Source organism: Lutjanus erythropterus, chromosome 23, assembly GCF_056507025.1.
Source record: "Lutjanus erythropterus isolate fLutEry1 chromosome 23, fLutEry1.hap2, whole genome shotgun sequence".
NCBI classification, from domain to species: Eukaryota; Metazoa; Chordata; class Actinopteri; order Lutjaniformes; family Lutjanidae; genus Lutjanus; species Lutjanus erythropterus.
The window spans coordinates 27,282,973-27,305,137 of NC_139339.1; the positions used below are offsets into that span (position 1 = coordinate 27,282,973).

The following is a 22,165-nucleotide window of genomic DNA, read 5'->3' on the forward strand; positions in this document are numbered from 1 at the left end:
GCTCTGTATTTTAGATTGTGTGCTCACCATAAAAATATATTCTAGATAAATGCTCTGTATCTGTATCAGTTCTGCATCTTTTGGTGTCAGCTGCAACTGTTTCCAAGAGTCTGACATCCTTCTGCAATAAACTATAACTCTAGCTCCATCTAGTGGTTTCACAGGTTTAAGAGCTGTGCAGACTTCTGATGGAGTGTGTGTCCGCACACATGTGTTGTGTTAATATTAATAAAGACTCACAGTGAAATAAAGAGCAACCTGCATTCTACATTTAATTATTGTGTATTTTGAACATTAGAAATTATTTATTACATTAAATATTTCAGGAAAAATTCAAATAATGTAACTCATATCAAACTAGACGCTCAGGAATGATCAGCCTCACATATGTGACAGAATGAAATGAAAATAAATGATGTATAAACTGTTTCTCACTGACAGACTGACTCTCCTCTCTCTGACTTTCGTTAAAATTTTAAAGTGTAATAACATTTGTGGTGATTTTTAGCGATTGAGCAAAATTGGCTCTGGCTTCGTCTGAATCCTCCTGTGTGCATAAATCATCCACCCGCCTCCACCTGAACCAATTATTTTCTCAAATTTTAGAACAGAGTGTTCAGATGATTTATTTACTGTGTTTTATATTTGGGTCTCAGTGTTCTTTAATGATTTACTTGATTTACATGTAGAGAAGCTGCCACAGATGTTTCCCTGCAAGCAGCTCTTGTGGGGGAGAGACGTTTCCACCATTAACCATAAAGTTCATTTTTATGAACTGACCACCAGATCTGCTCATTAACCAAAACCAGAGCATCACAGACCTGCAATTAATTTTTAACTGAATGTTGAATCAGCAAATAAATCAAATATTAAACATGGGAGTGATACACTTTAATCTATTATTTGTCTTTGCTCTGGCATGAATCTTGTGTATCCTCGCTCATCGCTGCTCCGAGGTCCCTCCTCGCTCCTCAGAGCCAAAATAAGAGACTTGAGACAGGCTGGCAAGATGGTGGACCAGAAGACGTTCTGGTTCGAGTGAGGACCAAGGAGCAAGGACATGACAAATAAGAGACCTGGGACGTACCCATAATTTGCAATAATCCTGAGCTATTCTCATCTCAAATGTATTGTCCTGTGTTTTCTGTATTACTGCTGCATACTGTGAAAAAACTCCCCAACATCAGATAAAGGGGTAAAAAACATCTCTTTGGGTAAAAGAATACTGTGGTTCCTCTGCTGCCACGTACCCATTATCTAGTCCGTTCTGGCCCAGCTTCTTGCCCATGTCTCCAACCAGCACACCAGGCAGCGCCAGCAGGGTCTTGGGGTCTCTCACCTGCAGCACAATGTCAAAAACTACACTGAAGAGCAATGTTCATGTTTATTTTAACATCAGGCTAAAGGTTTGTTTATTTGTCATTCTAGAGCACAGCAACCCTATGTTCTCTCTCCCTCTCTCCTCCCCCTTCTAAATGTGTAGGAGAACCTACAGAGGCCACGAAATGGGCGGAAAACATATATTGTATCTGGAGCCAGTGTTTGGTTTGTCTGTTCTGGGCTACTGTAGAAACACGGCGGTGCAACATGGAAGAGGAGTTGCTCCTGCTGCAGATATAAAGGGCTCATTTTAAGGTAACAAAAACACAACAATTCTTATTTACACTCATGAAAACAAACTTATGAATCTTATTGCCATATTCTGCAGATATCTCTAAATCTGACACACTGGATCTTAGTTCCAAGATATCGCCGTGTGACGTAACATCAGATAACTGTCTGATAACGTAACCATCAGGGATAAAGGTCAGAGTCTCACCGGGACGACGAAGGAGTGCAGGCCGTGGCACACCTGGTCAGGTGTGTAGAGCTGAGCGAACACCACAGCGTGGGTCGCAGTCTTCCCCAGGTTTCCCACCCAGAACTTGGCAGCCTCGAAGTCCGGAGAGTTTATAACAAACTCCTGCAGAGCAGAAAGTCAACGCTTTTTCTCTGTCACTTTATTAAAAAAGCTTCATGCTAGTTTGTTTTTAGCTCAAAAGTTCTTAGCTGAAATTATACATCCCATGTCTAAAATATATCAGAGTCAACCTTAAAAACCTACTCTGTGGGTTTTTACATATATATAAAATGTTGGTGTTAAAACCAAAAAACTATTACAACCAACAAAGCAAAATCATGACATAAGGAAAAAACGACATCCATAGATAGTTTAATGCTGCCATGAGCCAAATGTATGGCCATTCAACATTCATATGAACAGATTTAGTCTATGTGATGTTGGTGTGTGTGTGTGTGTGTGTGTGTGTGTGTGTGTGTGTGTGTGTGTGTGTGTGTGTGTGTGAGTGTGAGTGTGTGCTGACCTGGGTGGCGGGGTCATATGTTGCTGTGGTCCTCATGGCTCTGGTGTTGCTGCCGTGGCTCAGCTCAGTCAGTGCGAAGCAGCCAAACCCCTAGAAACGCATACATGCAGCTGAGTTCATGGTGAGGTCCCGCTGATTGAAGATGATTTTCATTGGCGATTTATCTGTCCATCATTTTCTTGATTAATCGATAAGTTCCATAAAATGTCAGAAAATGGTGAAAAATGTCGATCAGTCCAAGATGACGGCCTGAAATGTCTTGTTTTGTCCACAACTCAAAGATATTCAGTTTACTGTCAGAGAGGAGTGAAGAAATCAGAAAAGTTGCTGCAGCTTCACAGCTTCATCCTACAGTAACAACACTAAGGGCCTGATTTACCAAGCCTGAAAATAAATTACAGTGACCGTGACTGCATCTGTATTAAATACATTTGAAAAGAAGCTGCTAAATGGCCCAGTGGTGCATACAGATGGCTGCTGTTATCGTGGTGAGGAGGAGACAATCTGGTACAAAGTCATTTCTTACCAGCTGTTTGAGGTCTGCATTTATTTTCATTTTCGTTCAACAATCCTTAAGGCAGAAAAACGATGCAAACATGATTAAACATACATTTACTGCAGCCTATTTGCAGCCAAATGAAACAGATCATTCACAGTCACTGTAGCCTAAAGAAAATTAACACTGACCTTTATTATGTCCTTGTTACGACCCCTAGCTCGTGATGGAAAAGGGAATGTAACATAAGCCAGTTGTAAGTGGTAAAGTTATTTATTTAACACGAGGCTGGGAAATTAAAATTGAATTTTTTTAAAAAGACGGAGGCAAACCTACAAAGGAGAAAGGTGACAGGTGCTGTTCAACACAACAAAAGAAATATAATAAAAAGAGGACTCATAAAAGGAGAAGCTAATCACTAGCTAAAGGTAACAAATAAAAATGAATGTAATGTAATGAATGTGAATGACTACCTTACCTGGATAAAATCATAAATACAAAAGGAGACAGCACCCCTATTATCAAGTGTGTCTGATACAGACTTCTTCCTACATGGTGTGTGACACTTTAATCAGATTTTGAATCTAATGCCTGTCCCAGTCCTTTTAACTACAACAGAGTGCCTGGTGCTACACAGAATGTATTACTCCAACTGGCATATACAAAAATAACATCAAGAGGCACTACTGGTGAGCCGCATGTCATAAAGTCAGCCGCCCAGACTGACGCTCTCTCAGAGCTTATGTAGTGTAGCTTATGCAGTGTCTCCCAGCTGCATTCCAGCAATTGGTGGACAGGTGTAGGACAGCACCAATCGGTAGGCCAGACACTCTAATCAACATCAAGAGAACTACACGGCAAAAGCGATAAACAAGAGGAGGGCACGACATTGGCCATAACTAGTAATATTGGCATGAAACAAACTACAGGTGTGAAAACATCAGAATCCAAAGAAGACTCACTGGGCCTCATGCATGAATACTTCTAGAACAGATTTGAGCTTAAATTGTGTGCAAAAACAATTTAAGAACTTTTGTGGCATTCATCGATCATTTTTTACTTCCCATTTGTCTTTCCATGAGAAAAAAAAATAAAGAGTCATAAGTCAATATGCACAAAAACCAAACCGTGTTTTGTCCTGTGAAATATTAATAATGAATAAAAAGTCATTTACTTCATGAAAACACAGAAGAAAAATGTTATACAACTATTTATTAATTTAAGAATAAAATGTTTATGCTTAAAGATTATCAGATTTTTCCAAACTGATCGGGAGCCTCAGAGACAGAATGATCAAATTCATCTCTACTGCAAGTGTACACCACTGACGCTTTCACAACCTTCCAGAAAGAGTTTGGTGATACCAGTTCACAGTTTAACTAGTATTAAATCTGGATTACTCTCAAACATTACAGGCACAGCTGTGGACACCACGGGCACGCCGTGTGCTTCCCAAACCTCTCTAATTAACACCAAAGTACATCTAGTTCACATACCGCTGCTCAGCAGACCACCTTAAACTGCTAGAGAAACCTCTCCAGTCATGCTCCAATTCGCTCCTCCATATCCATTAAAAAGTTTGTCTTCTTTTTTTGTCTGTCCTTCCCTGTCTTCTGAGTTTAACATCACTTGTTACATGTCAGCGGCTTGTTGCTTTGTGGTTTGCATGCAGCACTTCAGTCTGCTGCCCTCATATGGATTTACTGGGGCACCCGCATCCAATTTAAATCAATTCATCAACACACTTAGTTGGGTAAGAACAGACTTGGCTCTCAGCACACGTTTTATGAATCCCACATACGATTTTCACATTTTCCTCTTACTGCTTTGTATAAGAACAAATGTATGAGAAAAATAAGAAAATATTCAAGCATGAAGCTCACTATGAACACTCCCTCCCCGCTCCATGAATAAAGTATTGATACAACTATAAAGTGTAATTCCTGGCACTATAAATCTGTTTTGAACTCTTACCGTCATGTTGTCAATGTGGTCAACAAATTTCTGGTGTCTCTCTGATCCTGAGTTAGCAACAGTCATTCCAAACATCTGAAACACAAGAGGGTTTTACTCCGATGAGCCTTTGACTGAAAAGGGGAAAATGTCAACATCACTGCTAGGAAGCACAATTGCAATTTCTGGAAAATGATTTTCAACTCCACTGCAAAATAAAGTACATCTCATCATAGCACACGTGACATTCAGGCCACTGTATGAGTGTGCGCTCACCCCTTTAGAGAGGAAGTACTTGGTCCCCACGGACCAGTCGTACATGCCCAGACAGTCAGTGAGGATCACAGTCTTCCACGGGTCCCCTTCGTTTGCCAGAAAGTTGTAGCGGAATAGTTGCTTGACCCTGTGGAGTTTAATGTGAAGCTTTATTTTCTCCATCTACACAGGACCTTACTGCTGCTGAAAGAAGTGAACTGTGCTGCACGGCTGAATTCCCAACCTGAGGAAGGTCAGCTCTCTCATCTTCTCCATCGTGATGTCTTCACCGGGCCGCCGGGCGAACACAGGATCATTCTCCAAAGTCCTGAACACGTGTTGCTGCAGCACAGAAGAGAAGAGAACATGTGCAGGATGTACAGAGGAACATGAAGAGGATACAGACCGTTAAAACATTACTTGTATTTCCTGATTTCTTTATATAAATAAGAGGCTTGTAAGAACATTACAAAGAAGGCCATTTAAATGTAACAATAATAACTAAAAAGGGACAGTTCAAAGGGACAGTTCACCCCAAAATCAGAAATATGTATTTTTCCCCTAGCTTGAAATGCTATTTATCCATCTGGATAATTTTTTTGTGTAAGTTGCAGATTTTTGGAGATATTGGCTGTAGAAATGTCTGCCCTCTCTCCAATATAATTGGACTAATAGTGCATTGATGTGCTCCCTGAACAGTCCCAGTTTCTGGGATGGTAAGTCGTCATTTTGACTTCAATGTGTTCACATGCGTTTAGTTTGTAAAGTGGAAACAACATGGATGCTTCTAAGCATAGAGTATGGTAGGGTGTGTTATTCTGAATCCATTTGTAGGCTAACTGACTTGTTATCATTGTCAATGCTAAGAGGTAACAATAATAATATTAATAATATTACAACTACAAATCACGGCACCAAAAATGGATGTGCAGATTGGGAACTGATAAACAGTTATCAACCAAACATTTACTCTCATCCACTGTATTTCTGCATATATGGCAGAAACAGACAACAACTCTGTAACTCGGTAACTAATAAAGTTGTCTCTGACTTTAGGGGGCATTCTTTCAATTTTCCCAGTCAGGAAATCGTTTTTCTGATTATTACAAGACCATGTGAGCGCACTATAAATGGCACTCGGCTTGCAAAGCACCAAAAAATATATTTGAAAAATTCAAAACCAGTATCTCTTTCCAAAAATCACAACCCGGTTACTCAAGATAATCCACAGACTGTGCTGTGAGCAGTTTCATGTAGGAACTACTTTCCTTTAAAATCTACCAGAACTACTTTCTTTTCAGCTAGAGAGAAAGTACATTAAACTGCTCACAACAAGGTGTGTGGATTATCTTGAGTAACCTGGTCATGATTTTTGGAAAGAGACACTGGTTTTAAAATGTATTTTCTGGTGCTCCAAGTACCACGAGCCTCGTGTCATTTAGTCCCATTATACTGGAGAGAAGGCAGACATCTCTGATATCTACAAAACTCTGCCACTCACACCAAAACTGTCTAGATCAGGGGTGTCAAATGTAAGGCCCACGGGCCAAAACCAGCCCGCCAGAAGGTCCAGTCTGGCCCACAGGATGACTTGGCAAAGTGTGAAAATTACAGAGAAGACATTCATTTTAGGGTTGAAACCATTCCTAGAGTAATTCGAGTAATTCAATTACTAAAATCTGTTTAAATCCAAACAACTGTACAGCACACTGTTTCACATGTGAGGGTTATTAAAGACCAGAGTACTGATGAGTGCTGAAATTTAAATTTTGTTATAATTTATTATCACAGTGCAACTCCTCCATACACACACATACAGTACAGACACACAGAGGAGGTCAGTGTGATTCTCTGACCCTGTCTGTATCTGATCTGTTGACTTTCTTCATCAGCAGGATGTTTTATAAAGACAAAAAGACTAAACCTAACTTGCATTCTGGGTTTTTCCCTACATATTAATCCACCCGCGATTCAGTTTTCACAGCAGCAGAGAAGCTGCGTGTGGAGGAGACTGTTGTTAATGACAGAGTTTATTACAACAGAAACTAACGTGATGGTTAATGACATCAACACCAACCAGATGCTCTTATAAAATTAAACAATTGTCTATACGTAAAACAGGAGAGTCTGTGTTTCTCTGTGAGAAACTTTCAGACCTTCTCACAGCAGAGTGAACAGGTGAGGGAGGAGAGGAGGGCAGACTGATCACTAATCAATCACTCATACCGTCGTCCTCTCAGACTGATTAAAAAAATAAAAATGACAAAATTGGTGACAAACCAAACCTGGGTGTCCACACAAATAAAGTCTTTGTGTAAAACACTGCAGAGTGAAACATCGTGCTGTTTACAGACAGTCTGCTGTCTGTAGTTTGACAGAGAGACAGAGAGGGTCATGTCTAGAAGGGAACCCTAGACCCGCGAAAGATCGCGTGAGTTTGATTATTTTAGTAGAAATAACGAACACAAATCTCGCGAGAGTTGTGCAAATAAAGAGTTACATTCTAGACACGACCGAAAAAGGTGCGCTGCTCAAAAAATAGAAAATCATGTCAGAGAGACTCTGTCATTAACAACAAGTCTCCTCCACATGCAGCTTCTCTGCTGCTGTGAAAACTGAGTCACAGGAAAATATATTGATGGAAAAAAAGAATAACTACGAGTTGCATTTTTGTGCAATTTTATAAAACCTCCTGCTGATGAAGAAAGTCAACAGATCAGACACAGACAGGGAGAGAAACAGAGGGAAGCAGGGCAGGGCGCAGTGAGCTTCAGTCAGACCTGAGGTGTGTGAGTGTGAGAGAAAAGCGAGATGAGCAGATTAAAATACCCAAAACACAGTGTGCTGTATAGTTGTCTGTATTTAAACAAAGCCTCGAGGAAAATACTTTTTAATAATCCATTTACTTGAGGAAACGTTGCTGATAAATGTAATAATCATTGCAGTTCTAATGTTAACATATAAGACAGAGTTATGTTATGTCAACTTTATAGCTAGCTAGATATAAAGTTGATAGTGCTAATGTCAAATCTACACTCACTAAGAGGTTGCTAGCATCACTCGTAGTGTCCAGGTGGTGTCTCTGTCCTGGTGTCTCCTCCTCCTCTTCAGAAACTCAACCATTGTCTGATGTTCTGCTAATTACTTCACTTTTAAAGAACTGCATGGGTCCCTTAAAGTTTTCAGTGGACAATGGTTACTAAGGAAATCCTTTGAGTGATTTTGTGCAACTCAATTTTAGATGAAAACTTTAGGGAAAACTTAGCTTAAGTGCGTTTATGGAACTGGGCACTGGGTTCTGTGGCAGGGCAGGCAGCGCTTCAACTGTCTGGTGCCCTTGAAACTGTCCTGTCTGTGTGACATCTGGCATCCAGTGCAGAGACAACAGTTCACAGACTTTCATTTCAAATGAGGCAGTGTAAAGCCAGTTGTTGGTTGTTAAACGCAGTTTTCTCTGTCCAATACAGCAGCATCGAGGAATTTATTGCTTCAACTGACTACATCTACCATCATCACTGGCTGGACATCCACATGAAAAGTGACACAGTCAGTCCTAACTGCAGAGAGCTACCTTGAATGCCAGCACGTCATCTCCCTCAATGAAGTGAAGCATGTCCTTCCAGTTGAACGAGGCTTTTTTCCTGTAGACATCCAGCGGGCCACTGGGAAGGTCAGCTATTGTAAGCTTCATCTTCTTCTCTTCACACTAAATGGGACTGAAGTAAAAGTACACAGAGATTATTAGTACAATGTACTTAAAGTATACAAGGCAAAAGTTCCACAGAAAAATAGCCCTATCTACAATGTACTGCCACTTTAAGTTAGCTTCTGACAGCCCTCTATGATGGGGGGGGGGCAAGCAAGGATTATCACATCATATCACAATGAAGTACTTCACGTAAGTGTCAAACTCAAGGCTGCACAATTAATCGAAATTTTACCGAAACCACAATGTAGCTTTCTGTAATTATCAAATCACAGGAGGTGCAATATTTGTTAAAGTCAAAATGTGTGTCAAAAAACGTTTATAAAAAAACTTAATTTGGTATAGATTCTTGCAAAAAAAAACCTTTGTTTAATGTGTTTATCAATAAGAAAAAAAATAATGATGTAAAAACAATCAAATCAGTCAAAATAATAGCAATGAGATATTTTTTCAACATTGTTCAGCTCTACTTGAGAGCTTACAAAGAATATAATTTCCACAATACAGTTCTGTGCTGCATTACAGAAGCGCAGTGTGTTAACTACATGTCCCAGAATGCATCCTGTTTTTGGTTATCCACTCACTGAAGGCATCAAAGCCACTAAATGACAGTAAATGCTAGATAGTGGCATGCTAGTCAAGTGGTTGTATCCATCATTTCAGTTTTGAAAACTTTCCTTAAGGCATTTCCTCTTGCTTATATTTTTAGATTTTATTTTTATATTTTTTATTGATGCTTCTTTGTCTTTTTGCTATCAACTTTGCTGCTGTAACACTAAATTGTGGAACTAATGAGGTAAATCTTATCTTGTCTTTTGCTATCAGAAGATGCTATTAATTATGAAGGTATTTCTAAAGCCAATAATTAAATGCAGAGACAATTAGGTAATATAATAACCAGCAGGTATATTTATGTACTCTTACATTTACAGAGGCAACTGTAATGCTCATGTGGTGTTTAACCTCCGGGTGTAACACATACTTCATGAGCTGGTGGCTGAAAATGTCTAAAAGAATGTTCCCATCAGGCACAGAAAAAAAGACACAAAAAGGCTAACAAAATTTTAAAAAAGCAACAAGCATAAAGTTTTTATAATAAGACACTTCTTAAAAGTTCTAAACACCTGTGATGCAGGTGTAGCCTGCAGCAGCTAAAGCTATACAGGTAGCCCAAATAATGTAATTTACCCCTGGATTTACATTAATTTACACATCTGTTCATAATAATTTTTTAAAAATATATTTGTCTTTCTCAGTAGCAATAATAACGCACTGGTAGTGATTGATGGAGCGATGCTCACACAACCAAAGATGATGACTTAGAAGTGAAAATCTCAGACTGCCTTCTCTGTTGAACAGTTTTGTGTGTAATCTGTACATGATAGCTGCTGCACTCCAGCCAAACAAAAATAAGTTTTAGAATCACAATTCTCTTGTATGCTTCCTCTTGTTTTATCTGACTGCATCTTCCACTTTTGACTGTAACTGTCCCACACAGCAGCTGCAGACTCTACAGCAGCTCCTGGATCAGGTACAGAGGACACCAAATAAATCATACGTCTTTCTCTACAGGAAACTGACCCTGCCTATAATAAATTGTGATAATTAAGACAATGCTACTGACAGACTTGAAAAAACCGACTGTTTCACAGAATGTTTTTAATTAGCAGCAGATGACCTGCAGCACGTTCTTCACTAGTTATAGGCTATTTTCACCTGTGCACTCCTGTCAGATATTACCTTCATTCACTTTCTCCACGAAGTTACGATGTTGTCATCACAACAATTCACACATATTCAAACAATCTCTACACAACTCTGAAAATTTTTCTATTCACCACATTTCCTCAAATTTGACCAATCATTGTAGCTTCCTGTGAGTTCCACCAATCATGTCCCCAACACATTTACTTATTTTTTCCCGACTTTTCCTTAAAGTGTCTGTATTTTCATTTAAAAGGCTTTTATATAAATTACACAAAATCCAAAGTAAATGCAATTATTTTATATTTAAAATCACTTATAAAAGAACGGGAAACAAGAGAAGAAAAACAAAAATGGAACAAAATGATACAATAAAATTCTAACCTCCATCTTCACTTCTTTGATCGTAAGTTTTTACTTTGCGCACTTGTTAACCCAACGCTGCATTTCGTATTAAAAAAAATGTACCATTGAAACGTATTAAAACCAGGACTTTTGATCCCATGGCTATCAGAGCATTAAAACATGTATTACATGATTCACTCTGAAGTTTGTGCATCAAAATTGTAGTGTTTCCTATTCGCCACCAGATTTCTACCATTTTCTCATGTTTGGTATAAAGGCAAATTATGTGCTTTTTTCCTGGTTTCTTGTCAGGACACTGTTGCTGTATAATGGAGCCAATGAAAGCATTATTATGCCCACTAGGTGTAAGACAGACAGGGATCATGTTATCGCTTCTATGTTTGTATGTGTGTGTCTAAGGTTAAGGTCACAGTGACCGATCAAAACACATTTTTGTCAACAGCAACGGCAGTTTTCGAGGGATAGAAATTATATTGTGTAGGCAGTAGTTACAACCCCCACTAACTGTCTCTCACAGACAAATTACCCTCACTCATCCACCCATTTACACACACATGAATGCACATGAACACACATTGAAACACAATAGTATGCATGCAAATTCACATGCAAATGCATTCAAATGTAACAGTATGCGTGCACATTCACGCACAGGCATTTGAATGCAATAGTACAGAGACAAAACTTGAGTTTGACTTTGAAAAAGAAGTTAAAATCCCCTCTTTCTTTTTCTCCTCATCATATTCACCCCACAAACACGTACACAGAGACCAACACACACCCAAACATGCACTCCTTCAACTAACAAACACGGAGATTCAAAGATGCAGCCACAGGGAACCCAAAACAAACACTGGCTTTGTTTTTGACACCAGCACTCAGTTTCTGCAGGTGCTGCTGGACTATAAATTAAGATTATTTCATCTGATACTGCACAAAAAATGATGCATCAAAATCAGTGTTGTTGCTTATCAATGACATATCCCAGACTGTGATAATCTTAAAAACAAAAATCCCCCTAGCACTTAGTGAATGGAAAATAATTAATGTTTTTTAGTGTTTTTTTTTTTTGTTTGTTTTACATAAAATCAACAGCGGCATTTGAAGGGTTAAAATTCTCAAAATGAATGAATATTTTCTATTAATGGTTATGACAGATGTTGGTTAAACAACTGATTCAGACAAAATGGAAAATAACATTATTGTGTAAAGGTTTTATGGCAGTTTTTCATCCTGAAGGTGCTCAGTGTAACATTTTTTAATGAACCCTGAGGGTTAAATTCCCTTCTACTTCTTTCATTTAAGAAATAGTATTACATGACATACTGAAATTAACATATACTGGGTTATTACATATATCCAGATTTTCCAACTTAACATAACAAAGGCATATCTTGTGGACTAGAGTTTGGAGTAACTGATGTATCTATTTGCCATCTTGTTCCACACTGAGACAATTTTTCAATTTATTGCCACGTGTAAGTTATAAATGGTCCCAATTGACTGCTATAATATTTATGTGATAAACCTGAAAAGAGTATATGTTTAAAAGTATGTGGGGGAATAATATGTTTTTATGATTGGACCTAAGATATCTTTAACTCCTCTTCTAACCATTTTGACAATGAGTGCAGCATAATGATAAATAATAGCTCAAAACTGAACTATTGTAGATCTAATTCTTGTTTTTTGTCCTTTCCAGATTTTTGCAATCTACCCCAAGTTATTTCGTTTTAAAAATGATAAACTGACAGGATAAATGCATTTATCTCTTAGTCTGGTATCTATCATGAGAGATAATTGAGTCTGGAAGTCAAAGGTCAAAATGACACGGCCGTTCTAGTAGTTCTGAAAATCTGGCACTTGTAGTAATAAATAGGTAGCTGTAATTTAATTATTCATTACAAAAATTCCCCAGCAGACGTATCGATCTAAAATTGAACATATACACACCTGTTTTCATTAAAGTAACAGTTGTAGTTGATCTGCTGTCAAGTCAGAGTAAAGTTCAAGGCTGAAGCTGTCTCTGAACCTGTGTGTGTGTGTGTGTGTGTGTGTGTGTGTGTGTGTGTGTGTGTGTGTTTGTAGGTTCACTGAGATTAGCCACCAGTGTTGGGCAAGTTAATGAAGTTAAGTAAGTCATTTTTTTACTTATTGCTCCTTTAAAAAGAGACAATACTACTTTATTTATTATTAGGTCTCAAACGTAATTAGTTACTCGTTATATTTCTATATCACTGCTGCATATTATCTTTTGAGGAACCAAACAAACTTAAAGAACTGACATTACTTCCACCTGTGAAAAGTCTACCTTTCTCTCTCATCCTCCATCTTCATTATAGCTTTCTGGCTGCAGCTAACGTTACCTGCAGCACCTGTACGTCAAAACTTAACACAGCACTTACTAACTTGGTAAGTAACTGTAATACAATTAAATCCCTTACACTATTGTTGAGTAAAGTAGTATTATGACAGTAATGCTATATTACTGAGTAACGTGCCGCAGCGGTGTATTCGTGTCCGCTAACCGGAGGTCAGGTGAACTGACTGCTGTTAACCGTGCTGTGTGACTGTTGTTTAAAGGACACAACCGTCATTTGATAACAGCAGCGTCTATTCTTCTCACTACGACAGAAGCAGAGTTAAAAGTAGTTCAATGATTGGAGGACAGATGAAGACTGTCTCTGTGTCCCTGAGTGTCGTATCTTACCTCACAGCTCTATTGCAGCTCTCCCTCTTTATATCAGTGTCTCTACCTCCTCGGTTGTCCAGCTGACTTGTGTACAGCTGTGTAGGAAGCATAGATATATATTATTCTGTGTCAGAGGTAACTGAGGTACCTTTGCGCCAACAACAATAACACTTCCTGTTTGTACCCTTCAGAATAAGAGCACCTTGTTCACGTGCGTCAAGTAAATGAAAAACTTAACTCGCTGAAAAGACTCCGAAGTAAAAAAAAAAATGTATCCCATCGCATTTCTATTATATCAATTAATAATATGTGTTGTATTTAGTAGTTATGAGGATGAAATACCTAATTACCATGTCGTACTTAAAAAACATTTAAACACATGCTTCTATTCTGAAGGTCCGGCAGCTAAAACACTTCTCTGTATGGAATGCTAATAGGGTCATTATTTGTCAGAAGAACTGGAACTTTAGAGTACTTTTTGATCAGTGTGGACTTGATACAAGACAAGGCTCACCAATTTCACCTTTATGTTTTGTGATAGCGGTGGTGCAGTGGTTAGTACTGCTGCCTCACAGCAAGAAGGTCCTGTGTTCAAATCCCCCTGCTGGCTGAGGCAGGGCCTTTCTGTGCAGAGTTTGCATGTTCTCCTTGTGTCCGCATGGGTTCTCTCCGGGTACTCCAGCTTCCTCCCACAGTCTAAAGACATGCAGCATACGTTAACTGATAACTCTAAATTGCCTGTAGGCGTGAATGTGAGTGGTTGTTTGTCTGTATGTGTCAGCCCTGCCATGAATTGGTGAGTTGTCCATGGTGAACCCTGCCTCTTGCCCAGCATCAGCTGGGATAGGCTCCACCCCCTCTGCAACCGGCCAAGACAAGTGGTTATGGACAATGGATGGATGGATTTTAGTAACTAGATCGCACCCTTCAATTTATAGTATCAAGACAAGGGATCATTATACCACAATGTACGCAGATGATACCATTGTTTTGTTTTGTTTTTTAAATCATGTCTTGTGAAATCGATACCATCCCTCTTAGAGTTCATTAATCAATTTGGTAGCATCTCTGGTTTCAAATCAACAAAAATAAATCTTCCGTGATGTTTCTAAATGAAAATGAGAGGAAGAAACCAACAATATCCCACCCATTTGTGAGCACTCCAGAAGGATTCAATCACCTGAGCATCAGAATAACCCCAAAGATGATCAATCTTAGCTCAACAAACTATGAACCCATGTTAGCAAAAGTATTGCAAGATGTCACAAGATGCCTTGCATTGCCTCCATCTATAGTGGGAAGAATAAACATAATTAAATGTTTATATGTTTTTCCAGTCAGTTCCATTAGCTCCCCCTTCATCATTTTTCTGTAAAGTTAGAAAGCTTGTGTCAAATTTTATTTGGAATAATAGGAAGCCAAGACTCAGACTCTCTCTTTTGTGTTTACCTTACGACAGGGGAGGATTACAGCTGTGATACGAAGCAAACCAGCCAGGCTTTCTTTGCATGATCTGGATTGAAAAAGCCTAAAACCGCAACTTAAACTGATTAGTGAAATATGTATTAGCCCGTTATTACTTTTTAAACATAAACAGTTTTATCATGAGAAGAAGTGTAATACATTCAGAGAAGAGATAGGAGAGTCAGGTGGAGCTTCAGAGTGTGAGGTAAGGTTTATCATATTATTGATTATAATAGATCCAGAAAGGAGAACAGGTGAGGACTGATGTCAGGTTGATTTTTTTAAGATAAATTTTCAATAATTATTTTATTATTTCCACAGTACTATAAGGATTTGGGTTAGGTTATGATTAGGTTATCAGCTGCACTAGAACACACCACTAGTGTTCTACACATGTATATGGTGAAATGCTACTCCAGTGACCAATAAGTGGATTTTTCCTGTTTAGTTTTAAAATGGGCCACCTTTTTGCTCGGGAGAATCTCTGAAGACATTTTGTATGTTTAGGAGCAGCAATGCAGCAGCATAAAGGAGACAGGAAAAAGAGAGGATGGTACAGGGCAAATGGATTTTGATCAATAAAACATGTTAAGTCGTGCACCTAAAATTCCAGTCAGAAAAGTCGACTGGAACACCCCCCGAAGTTGGACTTCCAACTTGGAAAGTTGGACGAACCTCATTAATGAGAACTGCAATGGTTAACTACTGAATTGATAAATCATTTTGAGTAACATTCAGAAGAAAAAACATGCAAATTCTCTGATTTCAGCTTTTTGATTGTGAATATTTATTGTTTCTTTATTTCTCTCTGACAGTAAACTGAATATCTTTGAGTTGTGGACAAAACAAGACAATCAAGGGCGTAATCTTGGGCTTAGAGAAACGCTAGTCAACACTTTTCACCATTTTCTAACATTTCATCTAATGGTAATAATCATTAGTTGCAGCTCTATATTATACTGTAATCATTGCCATGAATGCGGTAATCTCAGTCAGCCCTCCTCTGACAGTTTGTGACATGTTTATTGTCCCAATCACATGACCACCACATGAAATATCTGCCTTTACACCACACAAAAGTCAAGTGTGTGGTTGTGGCAACCTGTCCCTGCTGCTTTCATAGTGCTAGGGAAGACAGAGATTAAATGGGGGCGAAGCTTTTCAAATGGGGTTCAATTACAATTAATTATTATTATTATTTGTAGTGGTTAACTGTACTGTAACTGGTCAAATCACTGTGCAAACATAAATGCAACTGAACAACCAGCAAGCTACTGCAAAATGTAGTTAAACCAGTTTAATTGCATGTTGTTCACTACTACTTCTTATATATAGAGGTAAAACATGAAGTACCAGATATTTGCAAATATACACTCTTGGATATTTGCGTGTCATTGATCTGCATCTCAAAAAGGAAAGAAAAAGCTCCCTTTCACTTCTTCATGAAAACTAATAACAGTACTTCATGATTGGCTGGTCTCTGCTGCCCTCTGCTGGACATCACTGAAATATTTTAGTTTATATTCATCCTGTTACAAGCTGTTATCCATGCCTTCACCTCCCCTTGCTTTGATTATTGCACTTCATTAAATAATGTGGCCACAGTCTGCAGCAGCAAAGCCTCTCATTAACACCTTGTATCTGCCTTGAATGGAATCCACTGGCTCCATATTGAGTTCACTTTAACTTACTGTTAAAGCTCCTTGGTTTTGAACCTTATTCCATTTTTCTTTCTTTTGATGGAGCTAATATATCTGACAGCTCTAAAAAAAAAAAAAAAAAGAAGAAGCTTTGATTGTTTTCAGGTTGGACACATTTTGGATGTATTTTGTATTTGAAAGAGATCTATTTAATCCCAGTTTCACTGTAATGCAGCTGCAAGTAAAGATTAGAGATTTTAAGAGATCTTTACACATCAGTAACTCATCAGTATAATGTAATCTGATGAAAATTAAGAATTAGATTTAGATTTATTACTATTGCACCCTAGGGGTTAATTGCATAGGAACAAAAAAGGTCACATGATCTTGAGTTTCCTCTCTGTGCTTTATTTAAGCATTAGCTAGCAAGAAAACTACGTCCTGCCTTTATTTCTCAGGTAACTTGGTGATTCAGTGGGAATTCAGTCACCTGCATTGTGTGAATGAATTATTAATTACTAAAGAGTCAAAGCAACTAAATGGATGAAATACCACACACTGATCTCACATGAATCAAAAACAGTCTGCATGTTGTGTGATTCAGGCAGGTTAACTAGGTGACCTGTGTTCGGCAATGGAAAAAATAATTCTAAGATGTACACAACACTAAAGGTTTTAAAAAGATAACACAAGACACAGATACAACAATTTTTGTATCATTTGACCTTCATCAGCTTCTCGTCTGACATGCTCCTCCTCCTTATAGAAGTTCCCACTACACATGCACAGTATGAGGAAAATGCATGAAAATATTGTTCAGTTTTGCGATGACAATATGCCCTGTGATAAATAAATATTGAAGTGAAAATGTATTCATATTATGTATTTATTTTAGTATATAATAATTAAATCGTGCTGCTGTAAAATAAGACAGAGGTACTTTTCTTGTTGTACAAGAATATAGATAAGTTTACTGGTATCAATTTGGTTTTGATTATTTTGATTTAATGTATTTTTTTCATTTCATGACTATCTTGGAATCAACATTTAAAACATTTACATGAGTGCAGTGGTGGAGCAGTGGGCGAAGAAAAACCTTTTACCCTCCTGCATCCATGAATGAATGAATGTTGTGGATAACCTCCTGAAATTGTCTTGTTGTACAGAGAAAATATATGCATTTTGCACTGGGCAGTGTTAGTTTTGTTGTAAATGAAATTATTTTTCTTATCCATTGCATTTCAGGCAGTATTTTGCAAGTTTATTGTTCATGTTCAAATCAATGTAATGTGGTCAGCACTAGTTCCAAGGTGTAAATCACAGTGCAGAACAAATTACTTAATTTTAAATTTTGACTATTTAAGTCTCACTTTTGAGTTAACATACCGTCAGATGTGCATGTATGGGATAAACATAAAAGGGACCCACTCATGGAAAAAGAGCTCCACAGCACTACAAGAGATCAAGAAACTCCACAGACAAACCTTACGCTAACAAAAACAGTTTTATGGTTGCTCAAGTTTGGACACCCTTAACAGTTTCAGATGTCTCTTTTGCTTTGAAAAGCTCAGTTTCATGTTCCTACTTGCAAGACAGGCAGATGAAAAAAACTCGTTTTTATGAGAAAACATCAACAAAATTGTGTTGAAAGCTTGTGGGACAGAACTGAAGCTGAAACTAGACTATAACTTAAATATTATCCAAGCTTACTAACTGACTAACATAAAGAGTGTATGATCAACATAATTTTGCGGGTTTGCAAGAGTTCTCATTTTATTGGTTTTAAAATGAACCCTTGCATCCCTGCGCCCCTCAGGGCAATCTGCAGCCGCGGTCATGTCGCCATATGACAACTGGCTGATGAGGAGCTAAATTGTGACATGCTTCAAACACTGCGGGAGGGAATGCAATGTCACTTCCTGTCTCCACTAAAGAGTGTGTTGTCAGCATAATTCATCAAGAGAGCTCATTTCATTGCTTATATAAATAAAGGAAATCAGTATTGCTGGTGCGGGTTGTGAGTTGTAACAGGTACAGAGAGAAGATGAAAGGATGAATCATTTTGTCAGTTAATCAAAATGCAAAGAAACGTAGCAAAATCCAACAAAAACTGCAAGAAAAATTACTATCATTTCAAAATATGACAATGAGCTACAATGTGACAGAAATGTGATTTACATCCAAAATCATTATGCCAGTCTTATTTTATTCAAACAGTTTAAAGTTATAGGGATACTGCAAATTAACAAATAGTTCTGTAAATGTGCCAGTGTGCCAGTTTGTTAACTGGTGTGATGACAAAGACACTAAGGGCCTTATTTTACAGCACTCTAAAGCACATGGTTCAAAGCACAAGGTGCGGGGGTTTTAACTTATTCAAGGCATGTCCAAATTCACCTTTACCATCTTGCACCATGGGCACAGAGGGTGGGATACACCTTATCAGCTGCGCACAAGTACCTTGATTAATTCATGGGTGTGTTTTGGGTGTAACACGCAAAAACCATTCAAGAAAGTTTCATCAACTTAAAAAGCAGGCACACCCAGAGCGCAGGCATGATGGCAGAATTACCATGAGCAAACAACAAGAAAAGATTTTCAAGTCAAAATCTCCTGGTTTGAGAAGTGAAAGCACGATAGCGTGCAGTTTAAGTTTGAAGGAAGTCATGTGAAACTATGCACAGCTTATTATCCAACCAGCATCAGGCTCTGACAGAAGCACACTTACCTTTTTCTCCCCAGGTCAGGTTGGTCTCATGGTCAGATATAACGTCTTCTTCATTTTGTATGTTATAGATCAGAATTGTTTAATCCTTGATCTTCTGGATCCCAATAAAGTACAGCTGCTCCAGCTGTCATGTGACTGATCTGTTAAAGATGATCTGACAGCTGTGATACCATCCTGTGTGCACGTTGAAGGTCTACTGAGATTTTTTAGACTTTATAATTATAATTCCATATTCCTTATTGATGAGAATAATTTTAGACACACACACACACTGTTTATTTCAATATTTACACTGTATTGCAGACAGAAAATGTGTTCAAAGGATACTTTATTATTCCACACTCTTGTGTAGGGAAAAAATGCCTAACAAAAATGAAAGCTTTTTTTGTGATTGTGGAGACCTGAGTGTGCGCCTCAGAGAAACACGTCCTTTGCTATCCTGTGCAGACAGACTCACTGCACCACAGACTTTACACTTCAACCAGATCTTAGCAGTTCTGTGGCACAAGTGGTTTTGACTAAAATGAGCCGTGCACAAGATACCAAACACACTTGGCCACACCTTCACTTTGAGACCATCAGCCAGTAGGCACACAGACAGTTCACTTGCTATCTCACAAACATGGTGAAAATGACAACTACAGTGTAAGATAGCAATGCACTTGTGTCATCTGCTGTGCATCTGGTGTAAGACAAAGACAATAAAATACATTAAAACAGGAACAGCAATAATATACACATTGCAGGGCAGGCTTCGCATGAAGTATTTTAAAACAAGGATAATAATACATAAAGCATGCAGCAGGCAATTTGAGTAAATTACAAAGTATAGTCACACACTTGATGATTTTAAATTGATTCTAAATGAACGATACGTGTCACAGTCTCTGATGAGTGATGGCGGTCCTCCTCATTGGTACTGTACAGTCCTCTGTCTGAGACAGTCACAAATGTCATGGTTGTCCGTCTTCCTGTGAGCATCATGAGAACCTGGTGGTAATGCTGACCGTACAGGTTTCAGTGCTGGACAGTTCCTCATATGGCAGAAATTTGAGATGATACCTATGTCAGCTTTATCCCCCAACACAAACATTAAATGAATAACATACAAAGTGTTTTCTTTATGTTGAAGTGAAGACCCGGGCTATCACTGCTGTCAGCTCACATGCAGTCTGCTGTTTGGTTGTTTCAGGTACATAAATGACAGTATCATCTGCATAGAACTGGATCTCAACCTTGTGGCAAACAGTGGGTCTACAGGTTCTGTTTCAAAATAAATGACAAAAATGACACACAACAACAAGCTGAATTTTGTATAGGTTACAGTTACATCCCTACTGGCTACATTACTCTGACATTTGTCATAATTAGCGTACGAGTTATAGCCAAAAACATGTTTAGTGAGGTCATCATGACCTTAACTTTTGACCACCAAAATCTAAACAGTTCATCTTTAAGTCCAAGTGAACTTCAGTTTGATTTTTTCTTTCCCCAAAATTGTGAGTCCCAGACGTTTTTCAACATAAAGTCATGGATGTGCACTAAACAATTGATCACTAATCGGTCCAGCAATATTCAGGATTTTCTCCACACAAGATGTAGGTCCCCTACTCATGCACACACACACACACACACACACTCTCTCTCTCTCTCTCTCTCTCTCTCTCTCTCTCTCTCTCTCACTCCCTCAGGGAGGAAGCGATCACATGTTAATAATCACAGCTGTTGCTCGTCAGTCTTGATTTCTTCTCCTCTCATTCTCATCCATCAAGTAAAAATATGAAACTGAAATTTTCTGCCAAGTGTCAAAAATGTCAACTGTCTCATTACTGACAATGGCATCATGTGAACTTGTACTGCCATCCTGGTTTTGTTCTGGCATCTCGTGAATTCGAATAGCTGTAAGATGTTCTTCACATATTTGTTTTGCTCTCTCTTCTGCAAGTTTTTTCAGCTCCTCTGCCAAATGGGAGTTGACTGCCTCTGACAGCAGGTCTTCATAAACAGATCTATAATACGGAGGGCACAGCAGGTCCCATGAATATTTAGAGCAACCTCTGCTCATTGTCTTCCTGATACAGAATTTAAAACATTCAAACAGGTTCCACAGGACAAAGGCTCCAAAGATCACTCCAAAAGCAATGTCCTGAAAAAGACAGAAAGGTAGGAAATGTTCAACATGGTGGTTATATACAAGACATTTTTTTACTGCCAACGATGCATTTGAAGATGGACTGAGACAGAAACAGATGTGGAAGCCGGATTGGTTTTCATCATGTGACAAGACTTCATGAATACATATATATAGAGTAACAGACTAAGTTTAAATCAGCAGCCTTTAGTTTGTTTTCAGGGAATATATGACTGACAGTATGACTGACAGTATGAGCACACATGTCCTTTTATGTTTATCATGTGAAGTCAAATATGAGTGAAGTTTGTTTAGAAAATCTTACCATGATCACAATGCTAATTTCACTTAGCATGTTAATGGTAATTCCCATTATGTGTTAGCATCAAGCTAAGTGATAATACACATTGAAAACACAAGGTGGCACCAGTAGGATGACATCAGATTTCATTCCATATATTCAGACTTTCAATCATTCCATATATTCATATATATGTAAATACCTGGTTATACAGATGTAAAGAAAGGGAAGTGCTCCAGCTCTCCCAAGATATTTATTACGTCATGTTTCTGTGGTTTGCATGTAAATTGTGAAACTACAAAGTAACTAGTAACTACAACTGTGAAAGATTTAAAGTAAAGAACTTAAAAAGGATTATTACGTAAG

At 38.3% G+C, this 22,165-nt stretch overlaps 1 protein-coding gene across 1 annotated transcript in view; it reads right to left on the reverse strand.

Moving 5' to 3' along the window:
• Positions 1–8,779, reverse strand: part of acox3 (acyl-CoA oxidase 3, pristanoyl) — a 28,096-nt gene extending 19,317 nt beyond the window's left edge. The window contains exons 1-7 of the mRNA XM_084711726.1: positions 8,639–8,779; positions 5,312–5,409; positions 5,089–5,215; positions 4,834–4,908; positions 2,364–2,453; positions 1,820–1,963; positions 1,251–1,339 (exon numbers count right to left, since the gene is read on the reverse strand). Of these exons, the coding sequence (XP_084567852.1) occupies positions 1,251–1,339; positions 1,820–1,963; positions 2,364–2,453; positions 4,834–4,908; positions 5,089–5,215; positions 5,312–5,409; positions 8,639–8,758 (743 nt within the window). The 5' untranslated portion in view covers positions 8,759–8,779. The remainder of the gene's footprint in view (positions 1–1,250; positions 1,340–1,819; positions 1,964–2,363; positions 2,454–4,833; positions 4,909–5,088; positions 5,216–5,311; positions 5,410–8,638) is intronic.
• Positions 8,780–22,165: the final 13,386 nt, after the last annotated feature.